Source organism: Hyaena hyaena, unplaced genomic scaffold (genome assembly GCF_003009895.1).
Source record: "Hyaena hyaena isolate Hyena2069 unplaced genomic scaffold, ASM300989v1 scaffold_434, whole genome shotgun sequence".
Lineage (NCBI taxonomy): Eukaryota > Metazoa > Chordata > Mammalia > Carnivora > Hyaenidae > Hyaena > Hyaena hyaena.
In genome coordinates this window covers 344,125-358,206 of record NW_024081069.1, presented here as the reverse complement: position 1 = coordinate 358,206, position 14,082 = coordinate 344,125, and the positions used below count along the sequence as shown (strand labels likewise).

The 14,082-nt window shown below is 42.9% G+C and overlaps 1 protein-coding gene across 1 annotated transcript in view; it reads right to left on the bottom strand.

Annotated features, from left to right (window-relative positions):
* Positions 1 to 6,333: 6,333 nt before the first annotated feature.
* LOC120245870 (kalirin) overlaps positions 6,334 to 14,082 on the bottom strand; it is a 298,908-nt gene continuing 291,159 nt past the window's right edge. The window contains exon 34 of the mRNA XM_039253041.1: positions 6,334 to 7,803. Within this exon, the coding sequence (XP_039108972.1) occupies positions 7,741 to 7,803 (63 nt within the window). The 3' untranslated portion in view covers positions 6,334 to 7,740. The remainder of the gene's footprint in view (positions 7,804 to 14,082) is intronic.

The following is a 14,082-nucleotide window of genomic DNA, read 5'->3' as shown; positions in this document are numbered from 1 at the left end:
GAGACCAAAGTGCCAGTGTAACTATTGGTGCTATCCCATCCCAACCCTCTACATCCTCCACCTCTACTCATATATGCATTCTTTTATAAGACATTTAATCCAGAGACAACCAGCCAGGTTTTGACTATTGTGGCCAAATATGAAGCCTACAGCATGATGGGAAATGGGTATGTGGGATGATCTAAGCAATCATATTTGTAACACCATCAGACACACTGGGCTAATTACCTTCTCACTTTAATTTTTGAGTCATTCATTCCTCAGAAGCTAGGAATGCTGGGTTGATGCCCTTTTCTAGAAGGCTAGGCATCTGCTGGCCTTATCAACAATCTTGCACTGTGCCATGAAGCTGAAATGTCACCACTTATATTTTGCAACACTAACCAATCAATTGTGCCCTACAAGGGACGCCTTCTTAATGACCTATTCCATCCCTAAACCTGAGAGTACTTAGATTATTTGTGATGGTTGGGCTTGAAGGTCTACATCTATGGCTCTCCAACAAATCTGTTGGTTGGATAGTCCCAGAAACACCAAAAAAAAAAAAAAATAAAATAAATAAAGCAATATGTAGTACATTCAACACCAAATGAGAACGTAGGAAGAGTCTGGAAAGTACAAAGCCTCCTATTTTCATCTTAACTTCCAGCTGGTCTTGGAAGAACTGAACTGTGTAAATCAATTTTATCACTGACTTGCTCCTGTCAGGGCCAAGATGCCCATGCAAGTCCTCATGAATCGATGTGACACAAGGGCAATATGTGGAGTGCCATACTCATGGGTCACTCTCTGAGTAAGAGTGCCACACCAATACAGTCTAAATCCTGCTTTTACATCAACTATGTTTCAGTTCCCACTCCCACCCTAGTACTTCCTTGTACCCTGATTGGTGCCATAACAACTTAGCAAAACTTGGCCAAACCAAATCTAAAAACTCTAGGTTACGCTTGGGTGAAAGGCCCATTAAAAGGCCACCACTGACAGGCAACAGAGTCCTTGGGTACTCTTACAAATAGAATGACACTCCTTATTCCATCAAAGCAGAAATTCAAAGGCAGATACATAGAGACCCCATCCCCCGTCTCTGCTATTTCTTTTTTTCTTTTTTTTCCAAAATGTTTTTTATTTATTTCTGAGAGAGAGAGAGAGAGACAGCATGAGCAGGGGAGGGTCAGAGAGAGAGGGAGACACAGAATCTGAAACAGGCTCCAGACTCTGAGCTGGCAGTCAGCACAGAGCCCAATGCGGGGCTTGAACCCACGAACTGTGAGATCATGACCTGAGCTGAAGTCAGATGCTTAACCAACTGAGCCACCCAGGTGCCCCTCTGCTATTTCTGAATCCTCTAAATTCTCCCTGTGGCTACCACTATCCATGACCACACCCACCCACAGTAGGCTTGGCTGCATTATCATGCCACCAACACCCTGGATAGTCACTGGTTAAGACTGGAGACACCACCTGTGCTGTGAAAATTCCCTCTAGGGCCAGGAAAGGCTTTCAGAGCTGGCAGAAATAGAGTTCATGAGACAGATCTGAGATCTAGTTGCATATCTGCCCTGAACCCCTCTTGGGATTTTACTATTCACAAAGCCCAACCTAAGGCAGAGTGGGGTCAGAGCCTGAGCAGCTACTTTAAGGTGCTGAGGTGGGGGAATGTGCTGCACATTCAGGTGGTCCAATAAATAGGGGGAAAGCTATTAGTGGTATTCTCTGAGTCACTTGGTCAAACAGAACTACAATTTTATCCTTATCTTTCAGCTGTACTTTTAGTTTTCTAAACTCATCTTTTTTGGATTATGAATTTAGAATTTATTTAAGGGCTCACATTCTCATAAAATCCTTTTTACTGGCCTTTAATACCTTTCTATGGATAGATAATTGTGTATACATCCACACACACATGCACATACACATGCATTGTTGGATTATGGTCTGCATCTCTTCTCATGGACTCTCTAACACTGACCCAACTAATAGAATCTTCTGCATCTCACCCTATCTCTCCCAGCCCCCACCCCCTGTTTTCTTATTTGCTTAGTCCCTGTGTTGCAGTGGGCATGAACTTTTTCTTAAGGAATAGTCATTTTTAGGCATACTTTGGACTCTAAAACTCAATAAAAACACATTCACACTGGATTTTTCAGCAATATGGAATTTCTAATCATACAAGCTTTATGACCCTTACATATTCAATTTGTGACAGTCCATGTGTGGAAATTGACAGCAGATTGTTGATCCTACACTGTCTCCTGTTACAATGCTTTTGGACTGCTGATGTAGATCTTCATGTGCGCTCAGAATAGGGAGCAGTGCTCCTTCTTCACTCCACTCTTTTCCTTCCATGTACATCTTTTTTTCCTAATGACTCCTATTTTATGTTGAAGCTAACATAACTCATCAGTTAGCTTTAATTAAGCATAGAGTGAGTAAAGAGAATGAAAATGGGAGAAATTTACATGGGTTTATAATTTGCATCTAGAATATACTTGAATGTTAATTATTCTATATAATTTATAGAGTGATTCTATTATATGCCATGTTCTTTGAGGACAGCATTAGTTCTAACTAAATTTTGTAGCCTTTTCAGTGGCTTTTACCGAGTCTGGTCACAGTAAGTGATTAATAAATGCTTACTGAACCAATAAGTGGTCCCAATGGCAGTACTGAAGGAAGATGTCAGAATGTCAATGGGTTGAGGGACAGATGAGGGCAGTTTTAGAAATAAAACTTTTAAAACCTTGAGCTCCTGGTTGGTCAAAAACAGTATGGAAGCTGAAGAGAGACAGGTCTTTGTAACACACTGTCTATGAGATTCAGGGAGAGACCTCACTCACTCACTGTGAGGAATCAGTGCAGGACAGGAGAAAATCACCAGAAGGGCAAGTACTGGAAGGGAGAATTTTGTCTTTCATGCCCATTTTTAAAAAATATATATTTGAATACCCGGAAATGTGATTCACCAGACATCAGATTTTATAAAACCTACTCTCATTTTACTGTGTGCTTTAGTGATACAGAAAACTTTCAATTATCTCTGCTAATGGAAAGGAGGCAATGGTACATATAATCAAAATGACATTTCTATTTGTCTTTGGAAGTATTATGTGTGCTTTTCCCCCAGCAGGTTTGCTTTCCTAATGATTAGTTCTAGCTTAAGCTAATATTAAAATGAGTTAGCATTTTCTCTGTACAATAGCTGGTAGTAGAAGAGATGTGTTTATGGCAGAGTAAACTCATGCAAGGCTTAGTATTTGCCATGGTTAATCGCCCACATGGATAATCCACTTGCAGCAAGTGGGATTTTAAACAGAGTAGAAAGCAAAGAGTGACTATATGTCCTGGATTTCAATGATCTATGGGTAGATGGCCCAGGAGGAAGCCATAGCTAGCATTATGAAGAGTGTTAAAAGAGAAAGAACACTGGATCAGGCATAAGGCCACTAGGGTTCCTTGATGACCAAGGCGGGGGGGGTCATATAACCTCTTTGTGTCTCAAGTTTCCATAAAATGTGATAAGGACACCTGTTCTGTCTACCTCAAAGTTAACTGTGCCAAAACAGGATAGTGGGCTGAAGGATTTGGAAAAATATTAAATGTCATTAAAACGCAAAGCACTGATGGACAAGCAATGAAATATTGTTGTTGCCACCTTTTCAGGAACTGTCCCTTGCCCTACCTCATCAATGCTTGGGGTCTTGGGCTGTGGTTTCCGAAGCTTACCTCAATAAAAATAGACCCCTTTTTTGATAGTTTCCTGCTCTTCAAGGATAGGTACTCTGATAATATCCATGCGCCCTAGTGAATGTATGCATCCTTTCTCAGGTAACAGGGGTCTCCCAGCTATAATAGATTAAGCTGGTGGCTTTCAAAGTGTGGTCCCTGGATGAGTAGCATCAGCATTACTTGGGAATTTGTTAGAAATGTAAATTCTTGGATCTACCTTCACCTACTGAATCACAGACTCTGGGAGTGGGGCCCAGCAATCTGTTTTAACAAGTCCTCCGGATGAGTCTGATACATGCTCAAATTTAAGAACCACTGGTAAGATCAAAGGAGAAAAAAGCAAGCTAGGGATTGGGCTCTGGGACATGCCACTGGCAAACTTATTTGTCTGGAGGAGGTAGGGGAAGGCTTACAGGACTCTTCATATCACAGTGCATAGTGTGAGTATGTGTGTATGTGAGTGTGTGTGTGTAAAATGATGATCTGGAGCATCATTTTCTCAGGTAGGTCTCTATCTCAACCACCCTAAAAATGCATCCCCACCTTGGAGACTCCCTACCCCCTTTCTCGATTTACTTTTCTTTGTAGCACTTATCACCTTCTATTTGCTGTGTTATTTACTTCTTTACTTGGTTGATTGTCTGTTTCCCCCTGAGCTAGAATGTATGCTCCACAAGGGCAGTCCATTTTGTTCACTGCTGCATCCTCAGCTCTGAGAACTGTGCCAGATGGAGTAGTGGATACTCAGTAAATATTGTTGAATTAACGGGTGAATGAATATCTGCTGAACCTGGGAGATGAGGAAATACTGGGGTCAGGCCAAAACACTGAAACACCTGCAAGCATCCTTATTAGGCAACGTTGCTACAGTGTGAGAGCCTTGCCTCTGCTGCTGCTTTGGGCTCTGAAATAAGTCTACAAACAGGGCTTGAGTATACGCCATCCCCAGGGATTTGGTTGACTATATTGTTTGATTATCATTACAAATGTGCTATCTGGATTTTCCTACGTTTGGGGCTAGTGTTACTAATTGATCAACATGTTTATCAGGCTGTTTGGGGCTGGGGGCAGTCTATGTATGCAGTAGACTAGAGTGTGACGTGGAAGGGCAAACAGCAGTCTAAGAGTGAAAACCAGGAGTTCTGAGTTCTAGTCCTCTGCCCCTAACTTGCTGTGTGGTCTTGGGCAAACTGCTTAGCATTTTTGGGTTTCATTTCATTTGTTGATCTCAGTGATCTTCTAGGTCCTTTTCAGCAGTATTATAAATCCATTCATGAGTTACTTGATTAATGTATGTCTCCTCTACTGGTAAGCTCCCTGAGAACAGGGGTGAGTCTATATTTGTCCCCGCAGTTCATAATGCCGAGTACTTGCAGGTACTAGGTATTTGCTGAGTGAGCAAATCCCTGTGAAAGCCAGATGGTGATCTCAGTCTCATCAGCCTGTGCTCTGTACAAGTCATGAGACATGGATGTGGGCCACAAAGACCTGGCCTGGCCTGGAAGAGACTTCTAGTCACAATAGGAAGAGCAGGACACTGGCTGTGGCTGCTCCCTACCCCAAGGACATATAGAAGGTGCGCAATTCATTAAGGTAAAGACTGTGGCAGTACACAGAGGAGAGCCCAAGCTGGGAACTGGGCCATCAGGCCTGTGGTTTGAAAAAGCATGGATCTGGAGATCAGAGACCTATATTTGAATCTCAGAGCTGCTATTTTCTAGCTTTATGACTTATTGTGTAAGTTATTTACTTCTCTTAGCTTCAGCCGCTTCAGCTGGAAAATGAAGACAGAAGTGCCTGCCTTTCAGGATGACTGTGAAGATTAGAGGCGACGATGTATATCAGGTGCCTTCCCAGCACCTGTATGAGAAGGGTGCTCAGTAAATGGAAGCCTCCTTGTCTAGTTCTGCCCTCTGGCCCCGCATCCCATGAGGTTTCTAACAATGCCTGCTTCCCCAGAGAACCGGCCAAAGTTTGCTACCAGCTCATGGCAGTGCCCTGGCCCATACAGCTAAGGGGAATAAAGACTGGAATAAAAAGTGTTTCTCAAAATATCTACCTTCAGAAATAGAGATTTTTTTCTTTTGCTTCCAGTTTGCTTAATGAGATTTGGAGATTTTTAACTTGCTATGGCTTGGGAGCAAAAGGTGCTATTTTGTAAATAAAATTTGACAATACTATCTTTTGAACGTGCTGAGATTTATGACTGAACAAGTCTGAACTCTGCTAGTCTCTCTTTTTGGCTGCCTTTGTCTCTCCTTCCACCTTGCTCCCCACCACCCTCTCCCTGTTAAAGTGAATTCTACTCCTCTTCCTGCCTGGCCTCCTCCGCTTTCCCCCCACCACACTCAGCTACTACATATGGCCATCTTTCTTCTGGAAAACAAATTCTGCTGCTAGGCAACCAGAACACAAAATCGCTGTGGTTGACATGATTCTTATTAGTGACAGCGACCGTAGAAATGCCGCCATGACGGCATGCTACATGTACGCTCACTGCATCTATCCCCAGCAAGACAGACCTTTCCAGAAAGTGGGATGGGGTGAGTTCTTGGTAGAAAATTAATGGCCTCAGCACTCAACAGAAAGTATTTATAAATCACTGTATATCAACAGCCTGCTTTAGAATCATTTTATTAGAACACATTCATGAAAGTGACATACGGAAAAAAGACAGCAGCAATTCTCAGTCATGCAAATGCCCGTGTTAAGGTTCTCCATTGGATTTAAGTTCAAGTACAAAGACAATCCTTTCCTGAGCCAGGTGCAATTCCAGGGAGTGACACTGTGAATTGAACGCGCGTTTCCTCCACAAAGTTCAGAACACTGAACAAGTCCCATCCTCACAACAAGATTGCGAGGTACATGGAAGTGTAAACTTTCAGAATTTTAAAGACCCCTTTACCCAGCCCTCCCCCATAACCCAGCTGGGGGAAGTAAGCCCAACGTGGGGACCTCTTAGAAATATGGTTTAGTCTATTGAAAATAAAGCAGTGGGCCTTAAAAAATTAGAAAATGAGTATATATATGTACATATATATATATATATGTAGGTAATGGAATCCTCTTTGCCTCTTTCTTGCCTTGGTGTTTTCTGGGGAACTTTCTGGGGTTTCTGGGAAACTCTGTTAGGGGATGGGGCTCTCTTGAGTGTCTTGGAAGCTGGAGGGCTTTTTAAATTTTTAACTTTTTATTATGAAAAATTGTAAGTACATACAAAAGTGGAGAGATGGTATAATGAATGCCCATGATATGACTATCTAGTCCCAATGGTTACCAACATGCAGCCAGTTTGTTTAATTTATTTCTTCTCCCTCTCCCCACCCTCCACCCCCAACAGGATAATTTGGAAGCCAGGAAGGTGGTCTCTGAACCAGAGTGAGATTAGAGGAGCCAGGAAATCCTGATGAAACCTGGGCAGGCTGACGCAGATAGGACATTTGTTGGGGATATGGTTGGGCCAATGTTTCGGAACTGCTAGAGTTAACCCTCCTCTTCTCTACCATAAACTATCCCTTATTCTTCCTTCCTCTGTCTCATGATGTGGGAGAGGAGGGGTTTTCCAGGTCAGGGGCCACTGACAATAGAAATGTTCAATCTGGACAAAAACTCCAGAGATAAGTATGTCCCTCTGATGAACATGCCCACTCACATGGCAGACGCCCAGGGTGGCGAGGGCCTGGGCTGCCTGGTGCTCGGACTGGGAGTCAGGGGGAATGGCTGGGGTCATGGGGCCTCTCACAGGTCCTACCGTCCCACCGTTTTCAACTTTGGAGAGAAGCTCAGCAACCTCGAATTGCACCCGGTAGAGAAGCAGGGAGCCCGAGGGGCAAGCCCATGGCCCAGGTGGGCAGATTTTGCCTGGAACATGTTGCCCTCTGAGCAAAGGTTGTACCCCACACCAGCTCTGCCAGAGCAGTCTCAAGAGAGGTGGGTGATGGGAGTCCAGGTGGGAGGTCCCAACGGCGGCACGGCTAACCCGGTGAACTGCAGGGACAAGTCCCAGGCTGCGCGCTAAACGTAAGTGGAGAAAGGATCTCCAGGTCCCAGGTGCCACCGAGGAGCAAGGTTGCCATCCTGTTAAGAAAAGGGCCTGGGCTCTGTGATTTGCATATGACTTTGCAAAAATCTGCACGAGATCCCGTAGCCCTTTATAGAAAACAGAGTTAAATCATCAGTGCGACCTACTGTATTTCTAGCAACCCAATGCACAGAGTGCAACCTGGCAAATACACCATCATTTTTTTAGAAGAGGAAATGGAGGGACCAGAGTGCTGTGTAGGACATTCCTTGGTCTGAAGGTTCAGAAGAAACCAAGTCCAGGATCCAGAAGAGGATCACTGACTGACTACTTTTCACTAACTTTGTCAGGGCTCAAATGCATACACTTTTCCTTGCATTAGTTGCCCATTGAGCAGTCCTGTGGTCTCCCAACATCCCACACATAAAAGCGGGAGTAGAGCCAGGAAGAATATAAAGAGGGATGCATTAAACATGAAGTCCTAGTGACAGTGAGCATTAGCATTTATTTCATAACCTTCTGTTTTGTTTGTTTTGACTCTTTTAGGATCTCTGTGACCTGCCAGCAAGTCTCACTATGACATTCATTTGGGGAAAGGAAACTGAGAAGGGTTTACCCATTTATGTAGCACATCTTTGGCAGTAAGTGACTTAAAATCCCTGACTTCAAGTATTTCCAGGATTGATGACATGTGGTAATCTGTAATTTTTCCAAAGCACGTGGTTGGTTTGTGAGGCCACAGGGTTGGTTGGGGGAGCGGATCAATGAGTGAGTGAGGGAGCCTGCTTAGAGACCCAGCTTCCATATTCCATTGCGGCCATGCTGACTCTACTTGGCCACCAGAAGCAATGGAATCGTGTCTTTAACGAGGTCCCCTCAAAGAAAGTCAGCTTCTAGTGCTATTGGGGGCATGAAATATTCTAAAAAGCAATGGCTCAGCCAAGAGAAAAGTCCAAGGTAAATTAAAGAGTATGATCTCATATTTGCCTGTGGCTCAGGTTATGATGCTAAAGGTTCCATCATCGTTGCCATATAGAAATGAGAAAACAATCTCAAACTCCCTTAGTAAGAACTCCAGCCAGATCAAAACTGTTCATTAGGGAGAGAAAACACTTCAGCATCAAGTTAAAATGGCAGTTACTCTGAGTTGTGAGGAAGATAGGGGATACTTAGGGTTCAGAAAGGAGAGGATATTCTGAAGAAAGCCAGGAGCTGTACACGTGCATTTGTGAAGTAACTCATACAAGGTGCTGATGATCACAGAGTTTATCTTTACTAGGGCAAAGGGTCTTAGGAATGACATTAGTAGGGAGGTGAGGCAGAGGGGTGGCATCCACTGTACTGATTAGCTAGTTCCCCACACTATAAGTTACTGTCATTGCCAGTTTAGTGTACAGATGTGCTATAAGATCTGGCAGAATTTAATAGTTTTATAGATGCTGAATTCGACATTTTGTTCTTTACACAGCTCTTAAAATTCTGAAGGGAGAGACAGTTTTTAAAAATATTTTTATTGTCATGATTATTATTAATAGCTAATATTGTTGAGTGTTCAGCACATGCCAGGCAAAGAGATGAGTGCCTGGCTTGCATCATTTCATGTAATTTGCACCACAATGTTGTGGGAGAGGCAATACCATTACCCCCATTTTGCAGACTGATGCCCTGAGAGGCCTGCCCAGGATCATACAACTGGCAAGTGAAGGGGGTGAGGTCTGTGCTGTGGTTGGTTTGATTCCGAGGCTGTCCTTAACCACTGTGCTATCGTGCCTCCTGCAAAGGAGAATCTGTCTCCTAAGTGACATCTGGATGTTTGTGGATCCTTGAGGTCTTGGAAAGCATTTTACGTATTTTGAGGATCCGTCTTATCCTCCAGGACCTAACTAGAAGAGGTTTGGGCCAGTTCATTATATATACTCATTAGCTCTTGCAGAAGAGTATCATAATGATACTTATCCCCTTTCAAACCTCAGGCTGTAATTGTCTCTGTGCACCTGCACATCTGTCTGATGGAGTGATGTGTGAGACATCTAAGATATAAATGCATATAGGCAAGCTGAATGCTTGTTCTCTAAAACCCTGAGAAAATAAAGACACATTCTTATAGGAAGCCATTATTTTACATCGCCCAGTTGGTAACATGAAAGAGTAGTGAACACCAATGCATACCTCTTTACTTCAAAAAATGACAGCCATTCATAATCTCTTTGAGATGATTTTCTAAAAATATGGTGTAAAGAAAGGACGAATAGGAAAAGCTTAAGTGGAAGTGTAGGGGCAGTGGGAGGGAGAAGGCCAATAAATTTTTTTGAGATAATTATTTCTATTATTTAGAAAATATCTCTCAGCTTGGAATTCATATATATGTTCCACATCCAATCACCCTATGCCTTTGGCATTTTAGTTCAGTAGGCTAGGGTAGGGCCTGAAGTTAACTTTTAGAAGTATTTCCCTCATGTGTTATGCTTAGCAAAATAAGTCTGGCAGAGAAGGACAAATATCATATGTTTGCACGTATAGGAGGATTAGGAGGAACTTAACGGAGGACCATGGGGGAGAAGAAGGGGGGAAATGGTGGGGGAAAGGGAGAGAGGCAAACCAGGAGAGACTCTTGAATGCTGAGAAACAAACTGAGGACTGATGGATGTGGGGGGGAGGGGGGAGATGGGCATGGAGGAGGGCACTTCTGGGGATGAGCACTGGGTGTTATACGGAAACCAACTTGACAATAAACTATTAGTTAAAAAAAAAAAAGTATTTCCCTCATAATTCTGCTAGATGCCTGGTTTGGAATCCTCGGCACACTCCATTGCTGGAAAACCCGAGTTTTGCAATGTTTCAACTGCATTTTCATCTGACAGCACACACTGTCCAGAAGTACTTGTCTTTGGCGTTTTCCATGAGGGGCAAGAATCAGTGGGACCTACTTCAATAGAACAATGGCTTTGATTAACCAGACCTCCTCATTATTCTTTTACTTTTAAGGAGGGCCTACGCTGATATTTCCCCTATCTCCTACTATTCAGGTATAGACCCACTTTATATAAATACTTTATATAATATAATGTAGGCTCCATTCTAATACTAGACACTCATGACAGAAGTTTTCTGAACTACAGAGAGATGTTCTGCAGACCCTGGATGCATAAGAGACACCATTGGACATCCAGTGTTATAATAATAGCCCCAAATGGGGAACACATTTATATATTCTAGAGTTATACCCTTTCTCAATCCATAAAGAATTTGAGGCAACTATTTAGCAGTATATTTTTAAATGCATCTTCAGGTGACTGTATCTTCTGATGTTTCTCTCTGTTGGACTGGGAAGCCAGTGAGGCAGAAGTATGCTTGAATTACTACTCCATGGTTAAGACATAATAAAAAGCCTCCTCCACATTCCTGACTCATGCCTTGCTCTGCTAGGCACAGAAGTGAGTGAGCGATTGACACATGGGATATATGGAACATGGAATGTTCTTGGTATTTAATTCAGGTGTGTTTTACTCAGATGATCAGAGGGGAAATGACAAGACTCAGACCATTTGGGCAAAAATGTTACTTTGTGTGTTTTGGCTTGAATTGTCCAACTGTTTTCCTTAGTGAGCTTGTCCAGTGGAAGGCAGTGTGCAGAATGGACATCAATCAGTAAGACTTGGGTTCAAATTTTTAAGTTCTGCCACTTTCTGGTTGTGTGACCTTGGGCAAGTTATTGAACCTCTTGGAGTTACATGTTCCTCATCTGCAAAATGAGGATAATGATACTTACCTTGAAGAACTGTTGTGAGGACCAAATGAAAGATTATACATAAAATGCCAGGCACATATTAGGATTTCAGCAAGAGAGACAGTCATTATTGTCAGTTGTTTATGCTCTGAATGGCTTCCTTAGCAGGTAGCCTCTGTGCTTTTCTTGGCCTTCCCAATTACAGCAGGGACCTCTTAGAGAGGGACTATGTTTTCCCCATCTAATGGGGACTTTATGTGCCCTCTTATTTCCATTATACACAGGGAACACTGCAAATACTATGTTAACTGGTTTAAAAGAGCCTTTCTCCACCCCCAAATTTCAAAGTAGAATCCAGAATGGAGATTTTCCTTGATGTAGTGATCACAATTACAAACTGCGATACAGAGTAGTAAAAATATTGAATCGTGCATATAGGAAAGACATAAACACCATAAAGTATATTTTTAGTTTAGCTTTTTTTTAAAGGATTGATTTTATGACCTTCTTATGTGTTCTTTCTTGCTTTCTACTCTGCTGAAGAGTCTCCTTTTGGCTTCTAGATGTCTGTTTGCTGTGCATGCTGACCACAGGGTTCCTTATTTAAAATGCTGTTAGGAGCTTACTGAGAAGGACCGACTGGCCTGGAGGGCGGCACAGGGTTACATCCTGTTGTGCTCCCTCCCAAGTGACAGTCCAGGCTCTCCCCACCTCAGGAGGGCCACCCCCCACCCCCGTGACAGAAATCAGCCACAGAAAAGAAGAGTTCCCCTCCCTGTTTTTCTTCTTTCTGTTTCTCCCTCTGCTCAGGAAACCCTCTGAGAGCACTGTGCACCAAGGAAGTGTGGGAGAAACATCCTTGAAAATATTTGTTTCATGTGATTATGTTTTTGTTCAAGTTCAGAAAGGTTAGAAATGGCCTCTTTCCCAAGAATTCTTATCAGAAAACATTCCCTCTACACTTAGACTGTGGGAGGTGAAGGGAGAGAGGGAGGTGAGGAGCCGGTGAAGAGCTGGGGCTTGACCTAATGATGAATCTCATGTTTGAAACCTTGCTGCCCCACACAGGGTAATCAGTTTCCTTCGTGGAGGTACTCTGTGTCCTCCTAACCTGGGTCCCATGTCCCCACGCACAGTCACTCTGGATCACTCTGGAGACCTCTCCCTCTGGAATCACAGGAGCTTAAAACCAAACTTGAAACATGTCTGCTTTCTGTCTCTCCCACTGTGTATCTCTTCATGGAATCTCTTCATTAACTTGAAATCGTACTTGCAGCCCTTCCTCACCTTTTCCATGCTTCACTAAATAGGTGTGCTTGGGGGGAAACCCTGATGAACTCCTCATTCCCTTGTCACCCCCAACCGCCCACCCCCGGAATTTTCCTTCTCTTTCCTTTCACTGTCCAAGTCTCCTGTCCTTCACAACCAAACAAAGTTTCCAGCTCCTCAGCTTGCAACCTTGCCCATCCTACACGTCAGCCCAAATTCACTCTCTGGCCACTGTCCCTCCTCTTGAGATACCGAGAAGTAGATCACTCTGTTTCCTACTAGGCACCTGCTTGTCCCTTGTCCTTGGTTTAGGCTGAGGGTGGACTTCAACAACCATTTAATAATCGTGTTCTTTTCTATCCTTTAAAAATAACATCTAGTAGGGGTGTCTTTGTTAATAAAAGTAATTTTCTTGTAGAAAATTTGGAAAAAGCCACCATCCAGAAATAACCACTATTTACATTTTGGTGTATTTCCTTCATATATACATACATGCACACATATATGTATATACATATATATGTACATATGCATACATAAGCACAATACACACATATATACACATACACATTCCTTTTTTATGTTTAACACAGAGAAATTAGTCTCATATTTAGAAGGAAAAGGAAGAGCCCCAAGCAGGTGGGAAGAAAAGGAATTACAGGCTGCAGCTCAGGTGGGCTCTTCACCTGTGCCAGCCACATCCATGAGGTTTTGGAGCTCATGAGGTAATGGTTTATAATGGCCTGATGGCCAGGAAATATGCCCAAGATACCCCTGCCTCCCAGACTACGTCGATGAATATTTCTTAGAAAGTGTATGGGAAACACATTCAGAGACACAGAATTCATAAATGTACAAAAACAGAAGTTATACACATAAAACATATTATTGAAACAAGTGTTTCTGAGTGTGTCTATGAGCATCTAACCGTATGGCAGTGCACCGTACACAGCAGAAACTTGTCTTCATGAATCTCGGGACTCTGTTGCTGAGGTAAAAACCAGCCCAAAGGAGACAAAAGTGAACCGGAAGAAGACGCTATCTCACAAAGTGCTAAGGGAAGGGACTCCAGAAATCATTCCAATAAAGAGGAAAACTTGTTTCAACAACACTCTTCCTGTACAGAGAAATAGTTTTGGAGATATACTGATGTCTGTGATAGGTTGGTAGGCAAAGACAATCATTATTTAAAAGATCATTATATTTTAGTGAAGATAATCACACAGATAATCTACCAGAAAACATATAAACATATATTAGAGGAGAGTTTTTCAGACAGCAAGGGACCCAGAAAAGGGGCAGAACCAGGGGGGAAGGGGCCTATGTATCAGGAGACTGT